This window comes from Zalophus californianus, chromosome 11 (assembly GCF_009762305.2).
Source record: "Zalophus californianus isolate mZalCal1 chromosome 11, mZalCal1.pri.v2, whole genome shotgun sequence".
Lineage (NCBI taxonomy): Eukaryota > Metazoa > Chordata > Mammalia > Carnivora > Otariidae > Zalophus > Zalophus californianus.
Window position 1 is genome coordinate 86,506,759 of NC_045605.1, and position 24,994 is coordinate 86,531,752.

Sequence of the window (24,994 nt, forward strand, 5' to 3'; positions counted from 1 at the left end):
GAATGTAAATTGTTAAGGCTTATCTCTATCCCTTTTCCCATTCTGAGGTCTATAAAAATACTGGAAAAGACTAGTGAATGTCTTAAATTACATTAGATTAAATATTAAAATCTGATTCCTTACTGTCCTTGAGTGAAGTCTGCATTAGTTGTGTATTCTATCCAGCAAAGCTCTGAAGTGCTACTTGTGAGAGGAGAGAAGGAAGAAGCTTAAATCTATCTGGTAGCCTTGTCTTCTAAGGAAACTAGACTGCCACCTTCTTTCAGTCAGGATCTTAATACCTTAATTTAACAGCTTTTGCGAGGCCTAATCCAGGCTCATGCAGAAGACTGGCTCATTGCGTGTAGGCAGTGCAAGACCACCTGATCTAGTACAAGGCAATTCTTAGTGTTGTATTTTTATTTGTAAATACTAGTTTCCTTTACTGTGTTTATATTTGGGAGACACTGTATTAAGCCACTGAACTAAGGCTTCATTTGGCAAATTTGGATGTCCTTTGCCAAGCATCATGGCAAGCACTAAGCATTCAGTGGTGACAAAATCACTGGTTCCCGCTTTCACTGAACAGTCTCGTCAAAGATAATGACATGGTGACACAAAAATGTAGAAGTGCCATGATGGAGTAACATGGTTGATGACAGGTATAAAGGCCATGACTCAGGTTATGACCTAGTCAAAATGATCAGGAAAGACTGGTGAAAGGGATAATTGAACTAAGACTTGACGGATTAGGAGTAATTAGGTAGAGAAGTGGAGAGAAGAGCACGTCCAAAGGTACAATCTCCAGTGACTGAGAAGGCTATCTGCTCAAGTGGGAGGAGCTGTGGGTTTTCGTAGTTAGTGGCTGAAGAAATAGGTAAAGGGTACTATAGATGGCTTTATAGTTATGTTCCATGTTAAGTTCTGTCTCTTAACAGTTGGAACTATAAAGGTTTCTAAACTGTGTGTGTATGGGGCCAGGGGTGGTTAAAGGATGGTCACCTAATAAAATTTGCCATTTAAAGAATACAAAATGCAGTGTTGAGAACAAAATGTATGGGGCAAGACATGTCTGTTGGAGCAGCCCATGTGAGAAATGATTACAACATAAAGTGGAGGGCGGTAGTGAATGGATTCTAAATGTTTCCTGTCTCACTGGCCACTCAGTAATAGTTATCATTTACTGGGTAATCTAGGCTTCAGTTGTGAGACGATCTCTAGCTACAGTCTTTCCTAGGTGATCTCATCTAATCCCGGGACTTTGAATACAATCACTATTTCAGTCACTCCGAAATACTCCTAGGTCCCAAACTCCCCAAAACTCCAGTCCTAGTCAGTATCTCAATTTGAATGTCTTGAGATTCCAAATTAATCTCTCAATTAACTTGTATTTGCTTAGGATAAATACTTTGGCTATCATTTGTTTTTCTTTCATACCCTGTATCTAGTCCTTAAGCAACCTAGATGGTTCTACCTTGGCAGTGTATCCCGAGTCCTGTAGCACTTCTAACCACCACTACCACTAGCTGAGAGTGGCTAGCGACTGTGGCTTACAGTGGCTGGCTGCTGCTCTTGTCCTGCAGTGATTTTTGCACAGCAGCCAAGAATGAGCCTTTGCTGAGGGCAAGTCGGATTTTGTCACTTCCCAGTTCCCCAAACTCCTTGCTTTCCCATCATGCCTAGAATTCTAAAGTTTGGTCTGTGTGCATTCATCATTTGGCCTAATTTCCTACCACTTTGTTCTTGCTCATTGTAATCTGGCTACATTGGCTGCTTTGCCACCTTGCCAAGATTTTTCCCATCTAGAAATCTACGTGTTACATCTTAAGGGTGGGAAGGCTTTTCACTCAAATATTCTTAATGCTCATTCCTAAATTCAGGTGTTTTGCTCATGCTCCAGTGTCATTACCTCAGAGGCCTTCCATGGCCACCACTAAAACATAATCCTTTGTCACTGTTTACTTACTGGATACTTTTTTCTTAACAGCACTTAAAACTTAGAATTCATGACTGACAGGAACATTTTGGTCACTTGATCCCTTGTGTCTGGTATATTGACATTTTTGAGTGAATTAGAAAATGATGGATATTGGACTAAATGGGTGGTGGTGATGATAACATTAGAATTGGGAGTGTCTTGATTTGGGGAAGGAGTTTCAGTGAGGAAGATAAGTTCGGCTTCAGACATTTTGAATTTGAGGGATCCGAAAAGTGTCAAGCAAGCAGTTGGGATTACGATCTGGCTCAAAGACAAGAATGTGTAAGAATATATATGTGGTTCTTGTGCTTGGGCGAGTTTCGCCTGGGAGCTGGTGGGGGGTGAGGAAGAAAGGAGGTGAAGTAATTTAGCAAGAGCAGAGCCCCAGAGCTGGTTTTCAGAAGAGCGCCGTCATTTGATGGCCAGATAAGGCCTAAAGGGAGCTTACAAAATGCCCACACTGGTGGGTAGAAACCACACTGAATTCTCGACAGGTCTACAGGATCATTTCTGCAGGTGTGGAGGGTCAAGTGAGAGGAGTCAAACAGGTCTGCTGGTAGAGTTTCCTCATTTTGTCATATTAAAGTGGGAAGTTAATAAAAGAATCGGTAAAATTAACGCCCAGATCCCTGGAGTCGGTCGTCTCGTAAAACTAGGCTAACACACAACCCTGGACCACTTACCGTGTGCTGCCCCGGACCCATCTGGGAACCCGGGCTCGCCCCAGCACAGTGGCAGGAGCTGGGGGTGCGGACACCAGTACGCTTATTTTGCCCTTCGAAGCCAGGGTTTTTTGAGTCTGATGTGAGGCAAATCGCACCCGGCACCACAGCTGTCCCAAGCAGAGGTTAAATGCTAAAGCCGCGCTAAGGATTTGGGCTGCAGCTCCGCCTCCCGGGCCTCTGACGTCATCACGCGGAGACCTGGTTGAGGAAGGTCCCCGCACGTGCGTCACGCCGTGCCGTTCGTGCGCTTGCGCGCACGCCGCTTTCTAGGGCCTCAGCCGGACGAGCGTGGCAGAGCGAGGCCAACTTTGAGAGCGCGCGGTCAGGCATCCGCTAGGGGCAGCCCGCCGCTTCCTCCTGGCTGCTGGAGTAATTCGGTTCCCCACGTGCTTCCGCTTGTCTGCTGGCTGGGATCCGCTGGGCTCGGGGCGCAGGTACCCAACACGGGATGGCTTGGGATGGGTGTTGAGGTCGGTGTCCATGGGTCCAGAGGTGACCGGCTCGAGGATGAAGTCTCTGCATCTATGCCGATGCCTGGCCCTCGCCGGCTGCCTTCCCGGGCGCTCCTAGATGACAGATTCCTCTTCCCGGATTGGCGGCCACCCTCGGCGTGCTTCTCGAGCGCTCTCGGGGGGTTGCGTGGCTCGATCTCCACCTTCTAGGGACCTCATGCTAGGGGTCGGGGTGAGGGGGTGGGTGACAACACTTCGCTTGCCCACAGTCCTTGGTATCGGCGCTGGGCGTTACACCGAGTCCAGATCTTCCCACGCTTTGAACTGTTTGTCTCAGCTCATTCTTTTATAGTCTTTATTCAGCAGTCACATTCAGGACTTTGTTTTATTTGCTAATGCCCCTAGAACGGTGACTGGCACATAGATGCTATTTTATTTGTTAGACCAATAGGTGAGTGAATGAAGAAAAGTCCTCTTTCTCTTCTCTCAGGGCCCTCTTCATCCATTAAGCCTTCCGTGGCAACTCCAGCCCAGAGTAATCTCAGACCTTCATCAGACCACTGGCCGTACTATTATTTTTACATGTAATTTTGTCTGTTTTCAGACAGATCGCCCCTTATCTGTTTCACTTGAATATTTTCTCCAAGGAGAATGAAAACTCCTTGAAGTCAAGGCTTTATCTGGTATTGCTTCTGGGGCTCCTACAGTAACTAGGGCAAAGAGCAGTCCCTAATAATTATTGATTAGCGTGTCGTTGTTTTGAGGCAACAGCTTAACCGACAAGCTGGGCAGATTGGTGAGCTGGAAAGAGCTTACTTAGGCTTTGGAGTCAGGTAGACTTGAGTGTGAATCCTGTCTCTGTCACTCTTCTTCCTTGAGATACTTGAATTCTTTATATTTGCTCCTTTCCTTATGAAAAAGGAGTCATTGATTGTAACATAATGTTTGATGTTAAGATAGAACTGCTACAATCCATATTTGGATTGGAGGTTAGAAGGATGGCTGCCACACAGTTAAGGCAGTTAATGAACTTTATGTTTAGAATGCAGCAGGCCCTGGGCTTTCTAGGTAACCTGTTACTCTTATGTTGTAGTAATATAATTGATATTCTTGATGTTTCTTTGGTGTATTTATTGTGGTAATGATGCAGTATTGTGTCATATGTAATCACAATAACTTTAAGGTTTATCTGTACAGGCTTCGGTATGGTTTTCCCTCCCTTGAGGAGACAATTGGGATACATTTCATCACAGTAATATTCAGTGATTTCCTTCCCTGATTCTATTAGTAGTGCATATGAATTAAAAAAAAAACACCAAATAACAAAAGAACAAAATAAGAACCAACTGCAATCTCACCTTTCAGAAATAATTACATTTTGGTGTTTTCTTCCAGGTTTGTTTTCCCTATATGTTATGTACATGCATTAAACAAAAAAAAGTATCGTGCTTTGTCCTGAGATGTCTGTCTTCTCATAAGTATCTACATCCATATCCTTAGATAATTCCTGAAAGTTATTTTGAAAAAGTTTTCTTGAAAACTGCCTTAGTATCCTATAAATATGCCATCATATATTTTAATCATTTTATTCTTTGGAACATTGTTTCCAGTTTTGAAAAAAAACCTTGATAGAAGTGTGAATTACAGCTTCTCTTCTGACTTTCCTGCTGAGGAAACATATTGTTCACTTCCCAAGCCTCAGTTTCCTAATTTTAAAAATGAAACTGACATGTTCCCTAGGGAGCAGTTAACCCAGGGGGGTTAAGTAAAATGATACTTACAAATGTGCCTGGCACAACCCCTGGCTCCACAGGAGGCGGCCAGCTAATGTTCCTCACCCAGAATTTGGTGTTTATTTCCAGTTGTGTTTCCTTTCCCTCTGTTTCAGTGGTAGTCTTTCACCATGCATCGGAAGAAAGTAGATAACCGAATCCGGATTCTCATTGAAAATGGAGTTGCTGAACGGCAAAGGTCTTTGTTTGTTGTAGTCGGAGACCGAGGAAAGGATCAGGTAAGATGTAGTCAGCACTTCCTGACTGACTTTGTATCTTATCCCACAGAGTCAGCTTGTTACTGGCCCTCGGAGGGTTCAGCACATAGTAGCATTAAGGTCTCTGACTGGTTTTCTTTGAGTAAGATGCCTAGTGAGAACCTCGGTGGGGACTAAGCATGAGGTTAAGTGTGTGTGACCAGGCTTCTAGCCCCTGCCTAGGTGCTGCTGGCCTTGTGACCTGGGGCGCTTCCCTGTCCTGGCCCTCGATTTACTTTCTGGATCTGTCAAGTGAGGTCTTGGGCCTGGCAGTCTCTGAGGTCTCTTTGGGCCCTGAGATTCTGTGACTTCTTCCTTTGGCAGGTGGTCATACTCCATCACATGTTGTCCAAAGCAACCGTGAAGGCTCGGCCTTCAGTGCTGTGGTGTTACAAGAAAGAGCTGGGGTTTAGCAGGTAAGTTTGGCCCGTACCACTTAAAATTCCTGCTCCTTAATTCAGTGCCAGGCAGTGATTCCCTGACCTAGTTTTTCAGGGAACATTAGGGAGGTGCTACCTATGAGGACACTTCCGAAGAGAGAAAACGATAGCGCTAATGTCCCTTCTTCGTTCCTGACAATGAGTTTCAAATCCATTCATGCTCTTTAGAAGTGCCCAGCCCAATTCCTTGCTTTCTGCCCGTGATTTTCTTTTTACTTTTCTAAGCTGATCAAGCCTGTCTAATGCAAGTTCCTTCAACTGCCTTTTCCCATCTCAAATTTACTCTGCATTTTCAGTCTCTTTTTTGCCTTTTGCGTCTGAGGAGGATGTGCCTCATCCCATGTCCACCGCAGACCCCTTAATCTACTCTGGATCTCTTCTCTCACTTCTTTCAGGACCTGCATCCTCTTTCCTCTCCCAGCCACTCCATACCCCTTTGAAACTTGCTCCTTTTTCTTGTAAACGTGCTCAGCTCTCCAGTCTCAAAAAAAAAAAAAAAAAAAGATTAGCTACCTACTCCGTTTTATCTCTCAGGCTCGCATTTTCTCTCACGTTTATAGCGGTGAAACAGAAGCCTTGTGCACTTCTAGCCATGCTCTGTTGCTAGCTGGCTTCTGCTTCGATCATTGTGACCAGATTGCGCTCTGGGAAGTCATCGACAGCCGGACACCTCACGCAGCACCTTCTCTCCCTCTTTCTCCTTCCTCTCAGCTCTTTCTCCACTGGTTCACTGTTGTGTTTCACAGTTGGCTCTCCTCTTATTTTTTGAAGCTGCGGTAGTCAGGACGTCTGGTTGTAAATAGCAGACCTCCACCACAAACAAACTTAGGCCCAAAGGGAGTTTCTTGAAGTCTCTGAGGTCTGAACGGGGATGAGATTTCAGCCCTGCCTCGGCTGATGTAGAGCCAGGGCACTAATGCTCCCAGTTCTTGCTCAGTCTCAGCTCTGCTTATCTGCTCTGTTCTTTCCCACTACAACTCCGCTTTCTGTGTTCTTTTGTCACCACGGCAGAAATAGCTGTTGAGTGTTGAGGTCCAGCAATGTCGGACATCAGTCTTTCTCCCCGAGTTCCTGTGGAGTGGTGCCCACCCTTGGGCCTGAGGATGTGGGGTCAGTCCATCTAGTGGAAACCTGGTAGTTCTACCCATAATTCTGTGTATGGAGGAGTTTGGGGTGTTGAGGCCTGTTCCTTGGCAGGTAACCTACTTTGTGGTGTCATCGGAAGCGCACTCCTTTCTTGGCTTCTGTGATCCTTTCTTGGGCTGCCTTCCTGAGCAGTGCTCTTTTTCTTGATCTTATCTCCTACTCTCTGCCCAGCTCAAGTGTGCGTTTCTGTTCTTGAGCCGCTCTTCTCTCCTTTATTCCCAAATATGTTTGTTTCTGGCGTTGACTCTGAAATGGAATCTCCAGCCCTGGCTGCTCTGTGCCATGGACACTCCCGGCCTTGGCCCTGCCACCACCTCTGCCCAGGATACCACCTCCGCCTCTCTGGCACCCTCTTCTGAAATGTCCCCCACTTTTCGGGGCCTGCCTCCTTCCCCAAACTTTCCCCAAACCCTGTAGTCACACCTCAGGGCACCTCCACCCCCTTCGCTGCCTGTCAGTCTTCCAGTGCTGCTCACCCTCTGTTCTCCCTCCCCTGGAAGATGCTCGTTTGCACCCTGGCCTTGTTTTACTTCTAGGCGGTAAGTTCATTTAGTTAGGAGGCCTTGCTTGCTTATCTTTATATTTTCGTATTTTCAGATGACCTGGCACGCTTGTAGTAGGTGCTCAGATAATATTTGTTGAGTTGAATGCATCGTTTAATGGGCTCTAAGAGTCTTTTAATTGTACTTAGTTCCAAAGGCTAAATTTGATTAGTTAGCATCCTTTGGTCAAGAGACTTGATTCTGCCTAAAAGAAACTAGGTTTTGAGTAAATTGTCTTGCTTTTTAAAAAAAATAATATAAATGTGTTCTTGTAAGACATATGGAAAATAGACAAATCCCAAAGGTGAAAATAAAAGCACTCATAATATCAGTACATAGGCATTGTTAGCATTTGGCTGTGTGTCACTGTGTTGTTGTAAATCATAATAGGTATTTTGTTGTACATGTTCTTTTATAATAGGGCAGGTAAGCATTATTAATACAGATTGAGAGTAAGCCTGTTGCCTGTCAGCAGAATGGTAACTTTCTGGGGCTTGTGAGTGTCACTGCCGTGCAGTTGGTAAATGTCAGATGGGTGCAGAATTAGGCAGTTCACAGTGTTCAGGGCAGATTTGCCTTTCCAACTTAACCCCTCTGACTTCGCTTGTAAGAATCTCGTCTGTGCCTCTTGTAGCCCTCCCAGCCCTGTCTTGAGGTGACAGACCACCAGATTAGCTGATGCTTGTAAGTCATGGGCTAAGACACGAGCCCGAAGTGACAGTGAGAGTTACCTTGCCCAACTGCCTCTTTCACAGATGAAGAAATACGGTCCCTGAGGGAGGGCCTTTGTTCTAGCTATTCAGTTAGAGGACTGTGGTAACATTTCGATCAGTTAGAATCCTCAATTCTGGAGCTTTCCTATTTTTCTCTTTATAGAGGAAAGAGTTAAATGACAGTTGGATAGTCAGGATTTTTAAGACAAAAGAAAAGTTCCAGATTCCTGAGAGTTATCCAGATCCCATTCCAGCCCTTATAGCCTCTGTCAGTATTGTCTTAAGTCATAGCTGCCCTTCCCACAGTCTGGGGAAGGAAGTAGATGAATGCATTTATGAAAAATGAATAAACTACCTGTGGTCACCCTGCCTCTCCCAGGTCTTCTGGGGAATGGTACCGTGTAGTGGAAGCATGTACTTGAGGCTAAGGTAATGAGGTCACAAAGGTTGGTTTCAAATTCTGGTCTGGCTAGATGTAAGGTTTTAGGTCCTTCCATTACCCTTCTTTTGAAGTCAAGTATTTGCAGAAGGTGCCAGGGCAGCATAGCAGGGTCTCCACACAGATTTACCTCTGGCTCCCTCCGAAGCCCGTCCTCAACCTCTCTACTCTTCCCTTCACCTTTAAAGGGAGGGGCTAGCCCTACAGTTGCCCGGTTCCCTTCTAGCTCTGAAGGTCTGGGTGGGTGATCACTGGCCTGTCCCCTGACCCCACCCTTCTAGCCTCTCTGGTTAACTGGCTCTCCTGGGGTGTGGGTGTTGGGGGTGATTGCAGTCACCGGAAGAAAAGAATGCGACAGCTCCAGAAAAAAATAAAGAATGGGACATTGAACATAAAGCAAGATGACCCCTTCGAACTGTTCGTGGCGGCCACAAACATTCGCTACTGCTACTACAATGAGACCCACAAGATCCTGGGCAACACTTTCGGCATGTGCGTCCTCCAGGTGGGTGGCTTCCTCCAGCCTGTGCCTGGAGTCCGAGCGCGGAGGGCTCCCCTCAAGAACAGGCAGACTGTAAGGAGAAAGATTCACCTGTACCGCCTCCCCTGAGCATTGTCAGCAGAACACTTGGCCACTCTCCAAAGCAGACTTGATACCTCACCCCATATAAAAATAAACTTTTCCACTCAGAGCAGCACTTATCTAGAGATACCAGGGCTGACACAGATGCTCCGTCACAGCTGCTTGTAACCAGCTGAAGGTGAGAAAGAAAGTGCTGTGAACTTCAAGTGACCCCATGTCCCCAGATCCTTAATAGAACTAGCTGGAGACTTTGGTGAACAGTGAGCGGTGGGACCTGTGCACTCAGGCGTTCTCCCCAGAGTGCTTGATGGGCATAACCGCCACCAACACCCTCAATCCCTCTTTGTTGTTCTTAAAATCCCCTCACTTTTCCCCCCACAGAGAACTCCCTGGTGCCTTTTTTCACTGGTAATATTCTCTTGCTAGTCAAGTTAATAGACTAAATATCACGTTTTTCTTTGTTTTGAGCTCTGGCGGTCTGTGTTTTATCCTTTGATTCCTTGACACTTGTGACCCCCGCATGCCCCCAAAAAGAACACATTTAAGCTCAAATCCCCAGTTTGGTATGTGTTTATTATATGCCTGTACTACCGTGATTACATACGTTATAAAACGTACCTTACAAAATGTAAATTAAGAAATGAGGGGAAGAAGTCATGAATTGGAGTTATTTTTTCTTTCTACGTTCCAGTGGGTTGTCTCTTAGTGCTGGCTTGCATCCCGCCTTGGAGACAAGAAGAGAGCATTTCGCCTCTTCTCAAGCCACCACTGATTAGTAGGGAGTGTTCTTAGGTTGCCGCTGTTACCAGTTGCCGAGAAGGCGGCTCCCTTGGGCAGTGGCTCCCCCATGTGGTGCAGTTGAGTTTTATCAGACAGGTTCTATCTGTAAACACCTCAGAAAATGAACATGAGGGATTTGTGAAATGCAAGTGGGAATCAATTTCTTCCCAAATAGGATTTTGTCTGAGATTATTATACACACTTGACATATAAAACCAGGTACCCCTATTCTCCAGGGCTGGACTTGCTTCTCTGCCCATCAGGAAGGGGTGTGTGTATGTGTATCCATACTGGTGAGTTGGGTAGGGGCTCTGGTCTTGTGTTTGTGTTCTGAAGCCCTCCTTTCACTTTATCACCTGGCCCTTGGTTGAGCTTCCCTGGGGGTGCTCTTTGCATGACCAGCCCTTTCCAAGGTCTCCTTCTTCCAGGATTTTGAAGCTTTAACTCCAAATTTGCTGGCCAGAACTGTGGAAACAGTGGAAGGTGGTGGGCTGGTGGTCATCCTCCTACGGACCATGAATTCACTGAAGCAGTTGTACACGATGACCATGGTAGGTATATGGTTTTTAACTGAACTCTGGCGGTTCAGACCAAGCTGTGTTTTTGCTGTTGGCCATGTACTTCTAAGAATTCCTGTTGAGTAGTTCCAGTGGGTGGTCAGCACAAGCTCTGGGCCGGGAGCTTTTGGACTGTAAGTAATGAGAAGGTCACTGTGGAGAAATGTCAGTGGCCCTGACTGTGTCTGGGCATCTCTGAATTTAACGTTTGCTTTCGGGTATTTGTGAATTCTACACCGGTGAGTTTCAGGTATGAGGCAGCTGTTACGTAGTTCCATTTCTGGAATGGTATTCTGCAGAGAGCCAAGTCAGTGCCTCCTTTGTCTATTGCAAAAAAGGGACCACACACAGATGCCCTCACCAGTCCTCATCCTGGTGGATGATGGAGGAACATTTGCCAGTTCCACTCCCAGTTTGGCAAGAGCTTCGACTTTGGGAGGGGTATTTTCCATCCAAAGCCGAGGACATGGTTAGGAGTGGAAATATATCCCAGTGGATGCAGAGCTGCTCTCTGACCCCATCAGTATTGCCACGTGGATGTTCTTAGTTATGCCCATGGCCCTGCTTGGGAATGGCGTTAGGATTGGCTTCAGGGTTTCACGAGCTACGTTTATACGGTGACCTGGACTTTCCTCAAACCTTAGTAGCTGCTTCCCATCTCCACTACTCTTCCCATCACCTGCCACTGTGGTCCCTCTGGCTTCCTCAGGCATCCTCAGACATGCCCAGTACGCTCTCACCTGAAGGCCTGTGCACTTGCTGTGGCCTCTGGGATATCTGCATGGTGCTCTTCCTCACTGCATTCAAGTCCTTGCTCAAACACCACCTCGTCAGTGTGGTCTTTCTTCATACCCTGTTTGGAATGCATGACCTGCTTTATTTTTCTTCAGGGCATTTGCCGAATACCTGAGGTTGCATATATATTTGTTTATTGTCTGACTTCCTGTGCTAGTCTCTAGACTTCGTGAGATCAGAGACTTTGTTTTCCTCACCGGTGCACTCCAGATCCTGGAAGAGTGCCTGGCATTTAGTAAGCACTCATTAAATGCTGGTGAATGAATGAATGACCATTGTGCCCACGTCAGTTTGTTTGTCCTTCTTCTCCCTTTCATATGGCTGTCTGCTTCTCACCTCAGAGGGCCTTCCCTCTGTACCGTATGTAAGTAACTGCCGCCCTGCCATTCACTATCACTGCACCCTGTTTTTCATTTGTTGCATTTGCCAGAATTTTACTCATTTGTTTCCCTCCAACCATTAGACTGTAAGCTCCATGAGAACAGAGGTCATGCTTCATTAAATACCCGTGTATACCCAACATGTCTGGCACACGGTTGATACGTACATTTTATTGAATGAAGACATTTTATGATGCTGGCTAAAATGTGGGAAAATATCCAAGTTGAGATGAGGGGAAGTTTGTTGTAATGAAAAACACTACATTGAGTGTTTGATGATCCCAGTTCCAGCAAAGAGCAGTTGGGCCGTTTAGCACAGCAGGTTCTGCAGGAGTGAATTTCCATCAGTAGCTCTGGCACCTCCTTTATCCCAGGGTTGCTTATTAGAACGTCTTCACATTTAGACCCAGAGCCTCAGCCTTACTTTGGGATGTCTTTGTTTACAGATGTTGTTTCTTTTAGGACGTGCATTCAAGATACAGAACTGAGGCCCATCAGGATGTGGTGGGAAGATTTAATGAGAGGTAGGTCTGAGGCACATTTCTCAGGCCCTTAATTGTGGGGAGCCGTGGTGGGAAGCATATTTTTGTCTTGGACCCAGTGCAGAGCTGTGCTTTTGTCTGAGGGCAGCTAGTGCAGGGGTCCAGAGAGGTGAGATTCCTGACAGCAGTGCTGGTTGGGAAGCCAACTGGAAGCAGTGAAAGTGAGTGGGGAGCTGGGGCTTGAACCAAGTCCGCCTCCTCTCTGGCTTTTAGCTTACTCTTCTGTCAGAGGGGTAATTTGTCTGGGTCACTGTTTCCCAAAATGTGTTTCACAGAACACTAGTATTTTAAGAGGGATTTTATGTCAAAAGGATTTCTGGCCACTTGTGTCTGGGAAATGCTGATACGGTTTGTCTTGAGTGAAGATTCACTTTAGCCTGTCATAGCCTCTCAAAAGTCTTGCAGCAGCAGGGACCTATTTAACTGATCGGTTCCCAGATTTATTTGACCACAGACCCCCTTTTTAGGGAACACCAGTTAGCAGCCTGTGAAACTCCTTGAGAAGCTGTGGCCTGGATCAGTGGTCCTCATCTAGAGCAGTCTTGCTCACTGGGGACATTTGGCAGTGTCTGGAAACATTTTGAGTGTCATAACTTGGGGGAGAGCATTGGAGGGGTGGGAGACGCTACCGGCATCTAGTGAGTAGAAGCCAGGGATGCTGCTGAACAGCCTAAAGTGAACAGAACAGCTCCACAACAAAGAATCTGAAATGTTGCTAGTGCTGAGGTTTAGAAGTCCTGGCCTGAAAGCTTGGGGCCTTTCCAGTTTTCATCCTCTCTGGTGCTTTCACTCAGTAGATGGAGTGGGTCAGGAGGTGGCCACGTGCTACTGGATAGAACAGAAGGAAGCCTGTGCTAGTAGCCCATGAGGCTCTCTTCTTGCGCTGTGGGAGGAGTTTGAATTCTCCAGCCAAAACATGTTTTCCTACACACAGGAGTGTCTGTGTTAATTTCTTGAGGGAGCTTTTCTCCCTTCTTCCTTGTCTTTATTTTTTCTTCCTTGTGGCTGAAGGTAAATTCATTCGTGTATGGGTTTGTTTCCCTGTGTGACTGGTGATCATTTTTGGGGTAGGTTTGGAGTTCCCCACTGAAGGATGGCCTGAGACAGCTCAGTCCTCAAAGGGCGAGCCTAAGAGGGTGTGGGAAGGGCTGTGTGACGCAGGGAACAGTGATGGTTGTGCACAGTAGGAGTGCTTGTAACCTGTCTCTCAAGACAGTTCTGGGTGTTCTTGTTTGCTGTATAAAGCACGTTCAGGGGGCGCCTGGGTGGCTCAGTCGGTTAAGCGTCTGCCTTCAGCTCAGGTCATGATCCCGCGGTCCTGGGATGGAGCCCCACATCAGGCTCCCTGCTATTCCCTCTCCCTCTGCCCCCTCCACTGCTTGTTCTCTTTCTCTAACTCAGTGACTCTCAAATGAATAAAATCTTAAAAAAAACCCAAAACACATTCAGGTGCCTTGTAAAGGAGGCTCAGAATCCTCTTGCACTGCCCTCCAACTGGGTTTTGGCTTTCTCAGAGACATGGGGGCCAAATGATTTTCCTGAAGAAAAGCCATACCTTTGTTGTGTAGACATTGCCTTCTTTCTCCCTCAACACCTCATGACCATTTTGTTCTTCAGATTTATTCTCTCTCTGGCCTCTTGTAAGAAGTGTCTTGTCATCGATGACCAGCTCAACATCCTGCCCATCTCCTCGCACGCTGCCAGTATTGAGGCCCTACCTCCCCAGACCCCGGTGAGTCAGCCAGCGGTCCAGGAATCGGGGTGAGGTCATGTTTTTTGTGAGGACCCTTCCGTGACAGTGGCAAACCTTCTCCTCTCCTCTCTGGTAGGATGAGAGTCTTGGTCCTTCTGACCTGGAGCTGAAGGAGTTAAAGGAGAACTTGCAGGACACCCAGCCGGTGGGCGTGTTGGTGGATTGCTGCAGGACCCTAGACCAGGTGAGTGTGGCATTCCGAACTTCCCTACCCCAGGATGGACAGTGCAGAGGGGAAATAGAACGTGCAGAAAGCAATGGAAGCCAAGTCAGGACAAGTTAGGACTTGGATTCTCCTGGGGAAGGGACCTTTTCTCTTGCTTGAACAACACCAGGGCTAGTCTCTGTCATTTGCGTTCGTTACAAGTCCAGGGATCACCTCTCCCTCCACCCCAGGTCATCCGTTCTGGGAGTAGAGGGTCTGGGGGGCGATGGGGGAGATGGATTGAATTTAAAGAGGAACCCCCCCCCCCAGCATTTTTTTCCAAGAGAGGGTGATATATCTGTATTCTTCCATTTTAGTTAAGTTTTAAGGACATAAAGGTTTTTGCTTCAGCTTTGCGTAAAAGTGATAGGATAGCCTAAGGCCCCTGGTACCCTGGTTTCAGAGTGAGACCTGATAGGGCCCTCTGTGGTGGTGTGGACCTGATCTTTAGGTACAGATAGTGGGCTAGGAGGGAGCTTCCAGAATGCATTTCTGTGCTCACCGAGGTGGCCAGGGCTGGTAAACTCAGCTTCTCTGATGGTTCCTGGGCTGAGTAGGAGCTGACTGGGCAGTGCCCAGAGGCCTTCAGGCTGTCAGGTGTGTTCAGGGTTCCGGTCCAGCCTGAGCCAGAGGAACAGTCCAGGCCTCTTGACACTAGGCTCTGCCCTCATGATGGAAAAAAGCTACAGTGCCCAGCAGTCTGATTTCCCTGCTCGTTCTAGAAATAGAATTATCGGCCACATAGCTCTCTATGCAGCCCAGGCTGCAGGCTCTAGGGTGCTTTGAGCCACTTCCTGGTCCCCTTTGTCAGAGAGAGGAAATGAGCGAGAGGATGGAGAAAGGGCAGAAGAGGGAGAAGCTGTAAAAACAGTAGTGCTGTAAGAAAATGCATAGAAAAAAATCACTAAGTAGGAAAGAGTGTGCTTTAAAAATGGAAAATGGTGTTTCTACTTGGCAGTCCCGCTCTGCAGAGATAACTGCCATTGACAGTTTATTGTGTGTTCTTCTGGAACTTTTTCTGTGCATACAAATGGAGATTTTAAAAATATGCGAAGGGATTACACTCTACAGTGTAAGTGGTCCCCTAGTAGGCATTTGGGTTGACTCCAGCTTTTTTCCTATTATAAACAATGCCGTTAGGACCTTCTTACAGATACGCACTATCTCTAGGAAAGTTTCCAGAAGGATTGCTGGATTAGAGTGTGTGTGTGTGAAAATGGGTGTCGGACCAGTTCGTGGAACTAGCAACAGTGTGAAAACGCCTTTTTCCCTACACCTTGCCAGCTTTGGCTCTGGTTAAACTTCTAAGCCTACCAGTCCTGTGCCATGGGAACGCAGGATCGCTGTTTTGATTTGTGTTGCTTTAATTAAGAGAAAAGCAGGTACTTTTTTCATATAATTCTTGGTCATCTGGGTTTTTTTGTTTGTTTTGTAAATTATTTTGGGGGGTTGGTTTTTCATTTTAGCATATTGTTTTAGAATGTGTTTTCTAAAAAGATTTATTTATTAGAGGGAGAGCACATCTGTGCAGGGGAGGGGCAGAGGGAGAGCACATCTGTGCAGGGGAGGGGCAGAGGGAGAGAATCTTCAAGCAGACTCCCTGCTGAGCAGGGAGCCCGACATGGGGCTCGATCCCGTGACCCATGAGACCATGACCTGAACTAAAACCGAGAGTTGGACGCTCAACCCACTGAGCCACCCAGGCGCCCCTAGAATGCATTTCTAGTCCAGATAGCTTACCCTTCTGTTATGTTAGATTTTTCCTGGTTATGTTTTGTCAGAGTTTAAAACTTCTCAACAGTAAACAACAAAAGAGCAAAATACAGTGCTCAGCAAAAACCAAGTTAAGATGAGTAGGACCTGGATCTCCTGAGTGTTTCCATCTGGAGAGACTCTAGCTTCTTGGAGCTCGTCCCCTTTCTTCCCTTCCATCTCCCTGGGCTTGTGTCGCTTCAGTGTCTTCTTCAGTGTAGCTGCCTGGGTGTGTCCGGCACCTTGTGCAGGATCAGACAGGCCAGGCTGGGCCATTTGGCCTTCTACCTAGTCTCGGCCTGTTCCCAGGGCAGATGCCAGTCAGGGAGTAGTGTTTGGCCCCCAAGTGGTGGTGTGGTTCCTCCTCTCATTCTGTGCCTCAGGCATCTTGCTCTCCTAGGTGCCAGGCAAGACCCTAGGCACTGGGCTCAGCAGTAAAAAGGAGGGGCACACCTGCTTCGTGGAGCTTGCGTTCCGATGGGTTGAGACTGACAGCCGGTCAAGGAAACAGGCCAGTCCTGACGTGTAGTAGAAGGTGCTGCGTACGCTGGAGAAACACAGGCAGTGTCAAAGAGGAATGGGGAGTGCAGGAGGCGGGAGGCCTGGTTTATAAGGTGATCCTGGAGCAAAGCCTTGGAGCAGTTGGGGAAAAGAGCCCGGGGCCGTCTGGAGGGAGAGTGCTTCTGGAGAGGGGCCACCAGGTGCAGAGGCCTGAGGTAGGAGTCTACCTGGTGGTAGACTCAAGGTAGACTGCTCGAGGACCAGTAAGGAGGCTGCCTGGGTTGAAGCAGAGTGAGTGGACGAGAGTAGGAGGAGATGACAGAGGTCATGTGGCACAGCCCCGTGGCCCTGAAGGGCTTGGCACTTACTCTCTGAGAGGTGGGCACCCACGGAAGGTTTCACGTGTCCAGTCTCTCAGCACAGCTGCTGGAGGGATCCCCAGGCTGAATTTTAAAATTCACCCTCTGGCTGCTCTGTTGAGTCTAGACTGTAGCGGAACGAAGGTGGAAGCAGAAAGACTAACTGGGAGTCTCTTGTAATAATGGGGGAAGACAGTTTGGGGGCTTTGAGGAGCGTGGCAGAGGACACTGGTGAAGGTTGGTAGGATTTGTATATATTTTGAAGGTAGCACTGATGGGCTTTGCTGGTGAATCGGGCATGGGGAGAAAATGTAGAGGCTCTTGGCCTAAACAGTGGGCCTGTTAACTGAGATGGGGAAGACTATAGATGGAGGAGGTTGGTGGGGGACACTCTGGGTTCCCCTCAGGTCAGTCTGAGAAGTCTGACAGACATACAAGTGAAGATGTATACAGTTGCATGTATACAGGGATTGCTGGGTGGGGAAGAGGTCTAGAATTGGGTGTTTCCCAGTGGCATTTCAAGCCTTGAGACTTAAGAGGAGATGACCAGGCGGTGAGAAGCCGAGTGCTGAGCCTTGCCTCTTGGCCTGCAAGAATGGGCCCCCTTTGATTTTGCCTCGACTTCTCCACAGTAGTGGTGGTAGATGGCTGAAACTTGGTCTTTCTCAAAGCTCACCTGATACGGTTCTCTTTTCACAGGCCAAAGCTGTCTTAAAGTTCATCGAGGGCATCTCTGAAAAGACCCTGAGGAGTACTGTCGCACTCACGGCTGCCCGAGGAAGGGGGAAGTCTGCAGCTCTGGGATTGGCTATTGCTGGGGCAGTGGCTTTTGGGTAAGGAGGTCTCATTCCCCCGCTTTGGGAAGTCTGAGCTCTAAGGAATAAGTGTGCGGGATAGGAGGCAGGGGACCGGGAGACTGTCCCTGGGTCTGTGCGGGCTCCTGTGTGATTTCTCTAGGTTGTGGGTTCCTGTCTAGACACAGCGACGCTGTTTCCCCCCCGTCCCCCTGGTGGTGCACACATACGTGTGCAGGCACATGGATACATACACCAGGACCTTTGTGATCACTCTTTAAAGTTGAACAAACACACCAAAAAAGTGGGACAGATGTATAAAAGCGAAGAAACAGGAGTAAGAAACTTTAAAACTCTTCAGGAGATGGGAATGGGTGACCATCTTTGTTGACTGCGGACAGCACACATTTGGTATTTTAATGATTTTGATCAGTAGAACATCTTGTTTCCTTTTAGGGAGCTGCCTTTGAGTGTGATGTTCCTTTCTGTTCTCTTGCCCTGGGTGGAAGATTTATGGAGTCGCCAGGAGAGTGTGTACTTCTAGCTTTACAGGCAGAAATAATGGACCTAGACTTTTCCATGTCCTCACATGCGTGATCTTCCTTGGTGCTCCTAATAGCTCCGTAAGCATTTCACAGTGGGATAAAACCCAGGCTCAGGGAGTTTCAGTGAGTCACTCACGATACCCCAGCAAGTCAGTGCCGGTGGTGCTGGGGCTGAGGGCAGCCCCTGACGTGCGGTCTCTCGTTCCTGCTGCTCTGGCAGGGCCCGTCAGCACCTTCGCCATTGGCACCCTTTACACTCAGCCAGGGTCCCCTGCAAGTTCGCTGCGGCCTTGGCCTGAGCGCTGATTGAGCTGTTGGGCCTCATGGTCTGAAGCATTCTCAGCACAGCTAGTGATGGCTGTGGGCCCACCCTCTGGTCCCAGGACACAAACTTGGGAAGTGGCACGCTGGCTCCTCACACGGAAGGAGTCGTGTGCACGCACCTCTCGGCCGCGTGCCTTCCCAGATGTCAGGAGCTGACTGCCGGGACGTGCTGACTGCCGGGACGTGCTGCCTTCTCGCTGTTCATGTGTTCTCATTAGTTTGGGAGGAAAAATGTACTCAGATCAGCAGTTGTACTTTTCCTCCCTAAAAAGTGTTCTTTTTTTTCTGCCATTATCTGTGGTAAATCCCGTGTGTCACAGGGCAAACAGAAATCTCTTCTTTTCCTCTTTTGTTCCCTAAACGTCCCTTTTGGATTTCCTAATTCCTTAAAAAAAAAAAGTCCTCTTCTTTTGTTCAATAGGTACTCCAATATCTTTGTTACCTCCCCAAGCCCTGATAACCTCCACACTCTGTTTGAATTTGTCTTTAAAGGATTTGACGCGCTGCAATATCAGGTAGGAAATTAGGATAAGAACTTACTTTGATTCAGTGCTGGGTGTAAATCTAGGTGAAGTGTTTGGAATGCCTGCTTACTTTTAATTTCTAACATTTGTCATTGATTTGACTCTCTCCATCAGGAGCATCTGGATTATGAGATCATTCAGTCTCTCAATCCTGAATTTAACAGAGCTGTGATCAGAGTGAATGTATTCCGAGAACACAGGCAGACCATTCAGGTGAGGCTCATTCTAAAACACTGCTGTGTTCGGCCACTGTCCTGCGGTATTTAAATACAGTCATTTTATGTCCTATGTAAATTGGGTGTCTTTTTCTTTTTTTAATATTTTATTTACTTGACAGAGAGACACAGTGAGAGAGGGAACACAAGCAGGGGGAGTGGGAGAGGGAGAAGCGGGCTTCCCGCAGAGCAGGGAGCCCGATGTGGGGCTTGATCCCAGGACCCTGGGGTAACAACCTGAGCCAAAGGCAGACGCTTAGCGACTGAGCCACCCAGGCGCCCTAAGTGGGTGTCTTGTATACAGTGTTGCTGTTTTATGATAAACCTGATCCAGATTTTCGGCCTCTTCTCAAGGTAAACTTGCAAGCAAACTCACAAACTTATGTAGCCACGTTGGAAAGTTATCGTTTTATCCCTTGAAAATCGAGTAAGTGGGATTTTGAGTATACGAATCAGCTAAAAGAACTGCTATCACTGTTCTGACATCAGTTCTGATTTTCCTTAGTTACAGTAGGTTTTGAGATGGTGCATCTGTAACTAGAACAACAGCCTCTCCATTTAAAAAGAGAAAAATAATTTTGCAAGATGTACTCTGAATCTTTGTGGTTTAGCCAGTGGCCTACTTTCCTTTTTAAATAGTGTTTCCCTGAAAGCTCTATAAATCTCCAGTGCTCTGGAAGCCTGAATGGTCTGCACTTGTCCAAAGTACAGTTTTGTTCAGTTGTAGAGAAACATCAGTGTGACAGGCTTGCAGAAGGAATGGAGGCCCCTGGGCTCCCAGCGTAGGAGGCTCATCGATTATTTTCGGACTTGGGGTGGGAAGCGAGCCAGGTAAACTTGGCAGTTTATGACCTTTATGCCTGTGAAGGCATATGTATCTGCCTGTCAGGGAGGTATACCTTTCCTCAAAGATCCAGATTGTAAATAATGGTAAGTGTTTATTTATGTCTTTTACCTAAGGATCTTAATTTTTTCCTACTAGGTCTCTTTCTAGAATCTCTTCATTCTGTACATTTCTTCCCATTTTTGCCAGATTCCCTCAGCTTCACTGAAAGTGGGGGGAAGTCTGATGGTGGGGTGGGGTGGAGGGCAGGCCACAGGCAGTGAGAATACAGAGACCTGTTAAAACTCAAGAAAAATACACAAACCAGAGAAAGGAAACCTTTCCCTGAAATGCCCAGGCTCAGCCCTTGCTGCTGTTTGGATTTGTAATCAGAGACCCGCTTGTATTGCCAGAGTCCCTTTGTCTCCAGGCTGGAGTTTAAACACAGAAGAGGTGACCTGACTTTATGAGGCTCCATTTGGGTCCCTTTGAGGCCTCCTCCTCCTTGCTGGAAATTGAGAAAAAGACGAATATTAGATTAAAGTCAGCTACACCTCTCTGGGGGGCTGCTTTCTGCTGCTTTTATGAGGTGCTCGTTTAGGTTTTTTTCCCCTTGAAGAGTCCAAGACATGGGGCCCTACTGAGGGTGTGTACTTGCTCTCAGAGTTGAGTGGAGTTGCTGTCTCCCTGATCCATCATTCGACTTCCAACAAAGCAGTTAGATCTTATTCGTAATGAAATACTTCAGAAAAGTACAGAGGTCAAGGTAACACTCAGAATCTAAGCACTTAAGTCTAAGGAATGTCGACACTTTGTTGTTGACTGTGTTTATTTCATATTTTAAAAGTCATTCTTATTTTTGTCTTAAAAATGTAAAGCATTTAGACACAGTCGCGGCCCCTCTTGTACCCCTCCCCGTCCCATTCCCTCCTTGTGCCATTCCCCGTAGGTAATTGTGCTCTGGGTTGGTGTGTTTCCTTTCAGTTCTTGTGTTTGTATTTTCCTAGGTAAAATGGTAACATACCATACTTGTCCTTTTTCCCCCGCCTGCCTTGTTACTCAGCATTTGTTTTCAAGATTTGTCCAGATTGAAGCTTGTAGCTCTGGTTGATTTCACTCATTTTATGTTTATACTACTGTTTATTTATGTTTCTAGGAGTGGAACTGTTTGATTTAGAGTATGCACAGATTTCCCCCTTTCTTGGATTTTGCCAAATTCTCCTGTAAAAAAGTGTACCAGATTACCTTCCCAATGGCATTTTTTTTTTTTTTTAATTTTTGTTTTCCTCAAGTTCTTACCAACACTGGGTGTTTTACGGCTATTTAATTTTTACCTGTGTGTGAAATGGGATCTCCTTGTCTTTGGTATTGCAGTGATTACTAGTGAGGTTGCATGTCTTTATGTTAGTTGGCCATCAGGTTTCCTCTCCTGTAAAATACCTCTTCGTGGCCTTGCACAAACTTTAAAAATAGCAGGAAGCCCTGAAGAAAGTGAAGAGGTAGTTAGTATGCGTAAGGATGCCAAACTTAGGGCAAGTTTGTGGTATTAGGTGGCCAAGCTAATAATACAGTTAAGGACATGTGTTTGTGTATTAGGAAGGAATCGAGTCTTAGAAGTGTCCTCACCAGTTCAGGGAGACTTGGCCTTAATGACGGTGACCAAGCAGGGAGCCCAGGACCCAGTGTGTAGCAGGCGCTTGAGACACCTGACATCGTCTCATCTGCCGCCGCCGCCGCTGGGCTGAGGCTGTCCCTCCAGCTCTCTGGCCAGAGCGAGGCTGGGGAGAAGCATGAGAAGAAAGGAAGGGGGAGCCCCGCCTATCATTACTAGGCCAGGCACCAGCCAGGACATGTTTCTACATTTCCCTGATGTTTCTCTCGAGTAACCATCAGATAGGTATTTCTTCCACTTTACAGTGTGGAGAGGAGTCTGAGGCCGCGAGGCTAAGTGACCTGTCTAGGGGCACATAATTGGTGATTGAACTTCCGAACCCAGGTGTCTGGCTCCGAGCTCATTCTGTTTTATCCTGCCAGGGAAAAGTGGGAAGGAGGAGTGAGAGAAAGAAGAACTGGGAAGGGGGAGAGAGAGAGAGGACAGAGAGTGGCTTTTATGAGGCCTTGCAGGGATCACAGCTGTGGCCCTGGGGTGGCCGGTGATAATATAAACTTTTCTTTCCCGCAGTATATACATCCTGCAGATGCTGTGAAACTGGGTCAGGCCGAGCTGGTTGTGATTGATGAAGCCGCTGCCATCCCCCTGCCCCTGGTGAAAAGCCTCCTGGGCCCGTACCTTGTGTTCATGGCATCCACCATCAATGGGTAAGCACCTCGAGTGGGGGTCATTGATCCCGTTGTAGGTCCTTGCCTGTTAGGCGGCATGAGTGAACGCGCCTGGGTTGGGGCAGGTCGGTCCGGTTCCCGAAGTCAGAGTCGTGGGAGCGGCTTTGGTCTCTCCTGGGGCTTGTGCATGTCGGAGTCGGTCTCTCATTAATGAGTGGTGCCCACCTCTGGTCTGATGGTAAATGGGCAGCATGAAACTGAAGAATTTCATGACCCAAGTGGTAAAGGTCTCATTCTGTCTCTAGGCCTGATAAGGTTTGAGAGAGCACACAGCAGTACTGATGTCGTCTCTTGTAGAGCCATGTGGAAATACAGTGTTACGGCAATTATCAAATTAGTATAAGACAGCAGTCTTTTTTTTTTTTTAAGATTTATTTACTTGAGGGCGCCTGGGTGGCTCAGTCGTTAAGCGTCTGCCTTCGGCTCAGGTCATGATCCCAGGGTCCCGGGATCGAGTCCCGCATCGGGCTCCCTGCTCAGTGGGGGGTCTGCTTCTCCCTCTGACCCTCTTCCCTCTCATGCTCTCTGTCTCTCGTTCTCTCTCTCTCAAATAAATAAATAAAAAATAAAAAAAAAATAAAAAGACTTATTTACTTGAGAGCAAGGTGGAGGGAGGGGCAGAGGTAGAGAGAGGATCCCAAGCAGACTCCCCACTGAACGTGGAGCCTGACTCGGGGCTTGATCCCACGACCCTGAGATCATGACCTGAGCTGAAACCAAGAGTCAGATGTTTAACTGACTGAGCCACCCAGGCGCCCCAAGACAGCAGTCTTATAATGGCTCAAGAGCTTTGTTTAGATACTTGAAATATTTAGTTTATGCTTGCTGTAGAACCATTAGGAAAAATAGGCAAGCAAAAAGAAAAGTCACTTGATAGTATCACCACTGAGAGATGGCTACTGTTAGAATTTTGTTATACGTTTTCTATGCATTTATTTTACTTTTTTATTTTGAACAAGAATGTAAACACAGTTTATGTACTGTTTTTAATTTGCTTTTTTATGTAACAATATATCGTGAGCTCTTTCCAGGCCAGTAAGTATATATGTTCAATATTGGAAAGATTTCTGTGCGGAAATCACATCTTGAAGAGATTATTCTGTGTTACAGATTTATTACTGTGTCTGCTTTACTTATACTGAAAATATTTAAAGAAAATGGATTTTACTTTTTTTGTTAACAGTTTTCTTGAGCTATAATTCACATACTATACAATATACCCACTTTGAGTGTGTAATTCGGTGGTTTTTAGTATCTGCACAGAGTTGTGCAACCAGCCCCACAATCAGTTTTGCATTTTCATCACCCCCAAAAGAAAAACCATACCCGTTACCTATCGCCCTCTAATCCCTCCCTAACCCCCCCTGCCTTTGGGGAACTACTAGTCTATTTTCTGTCTCTATAGATTTGCCTATTTTAGACAATTCATGTAAATGGGACCAAACAATGTAGGGTCTTTTGTGACTGGCTTCTTTCCCTTACCATAATATTTTCAAGGTTCATCCATGTATCTTGTGTCAGGATTTCCTTCCTCTTAATGGCCAAATAATATTCCATTGTATGTTTATACACTTTTTTTTTCCCATTCAGTTGTTAATGGACATTGGGGTTGTTTCTATCTCTTGGCTGTCAGGAATAATGCTGCTGTGAACATTTGTATATAGGTTTTCTGTGTGGACATGTTTTCATTGCTCTTGGGTATATACCCAGGAGTGAAATTCCTGGGTCAGATAGTAACTTTATGTTTAACCGCTTGAGGGACTGCCAGACTGTTTTCCAAAGCAGCTGCACCAATTTAAATTCCCACCAGTAGCATATGAGATTTCCAAGTTTTCCACGTCCTTGCCAGCATGTGTGTTATGTCTTTTTGATTATAGCCATCCTAGTGAGTGTGAAGTCGTGTCTCATTATGGCCCTCATTTGCATTTCTCTAATGGCTGATGATGTGGGGCATCTTATCATGTGCTTACCCGCCCTTTGTAGATCTTTGGAGAAATCTCTATTTAGATCCTCTGCTCATTTTTCTATTTGGCTTGTCTTTTTATTATTGATTTGTAAGGTTTCCTTATATATTCCAGGTATAAGTGCCTTACATGATTTATAAAAATTTTCTTCTGTTTTTTTCCCACTTTCTTGATAATGTCCTTTGAAGCACAAGAGATTGTTTTGTTGCTTGTGCTTACTTGTTTTTCTTTTTTGAATAAGTAAATGGAATTCTTTTGAGAAAGCTTTGTTATGTGTGGCCAGGAAGGAGAATAAAACACCTCAAAATTCCTATTTTTTCATCATTCTTTAAAAATAGTATTTGAGTAAAAGGAAGTATTTACATACATAGTCTTTAAATATTATTATCAGAGTGAGTACCATAAGTAAAAAAGAAGACCCACTGAGCGGTCTGCCCCCTCTGGTCACCTGTGCTGTGACTGAAGGAGGAAATACAAATGACAAGAGCCCATTTGGTGGCCAGAGTAAAGATTTCTTTTTTTTCCAAAATTTTTGTTAGTTGTTTGGTCATCTTTTCAGTGAAAGTAGGGATGAAAGGAATTACTGAGGTGGTGGGTTTATTCAGTCTTGATTTTCCAAACCGGAAGCGCTCTCTGTATTCCTTCCGGTGCATTACTTCAGCGACCGCTCACTCACTGACCATTGAACAGTGGTCCAGTTCGTTATGCTGAAGGCTTTACTTGCATCATCTTCCCAGTCCTTATTTTTTTTTTTTGGTTCACAGCACCATCCTGTGAGGTGTGTAGAATAACCCCCTTTTGAGGATGAGGCTTAA

The 24,994-nt window shown here is 46.4% G+C and overlaps 1 protein-coding gene across 4 annotated transcripts in view; it reads left to right on the top strand.

Annotated features, from left to right (window-relative positions):
* The first annotated feature begins 277 nt into the window (after positions 1-277).
* The window catches only part of NAT10 (N-acetyltransferase 10), a 46,129-nt gene continuing 21,412 nt past the window's right edge, over positions 278-24,994 (top strand). For 3 of the 4 annotated variants that reach the window (XM_027581365.2, XM_027581364.2, XM_027581366.2), the window contains exons 1-12: positions 278-3,116; positions 5,023-5,145; positions 5,488-5,579; positions 8,777-8,948; positions 10,235-10,357; positions 12,001-12,062; positions 13,698-13,812; positions 13,910-14,017; positions 17,350-17,483; positions 18,735-18,828; positions 18,952-19,050; positions 22,058-22,194. In XM_027581365.2, the coding sequence (XP_027437166.1) occupies positions 5,038-5,145; positions 5,488-5,579; positions 8,777-8,948; positions 10,235-10,357; positions 12,001-12,062; positions 13,698-13,812; positions 13,910-14,017; positions 17,350-17,483; positions 18,735-18,828; positions 18,952-19,050; positions 22,058-22,194 (1,244 nt within the window). In that variant the 5' untranslated portion in view covers positions 278-3,116; positions 5,023-5,037. Of the gene's footprint in view, positions 3,117-3,136; positions 3,586-5,022; positions 5,146-5,487; positions 5,580-8,776; positions 8,949-10,234; positions 10,358-12,000; positions 12,063-13,697; positions 13,813-13,909; positions 14,018-17,349; positions 17,484-18,734; positions 18,829-18,951; positions 19,051-22,057; positions 22,195-24,994 lie in introns of those variants that run through there. The other variant, XM_027581367.2, reaches the window with a different exon arrangement.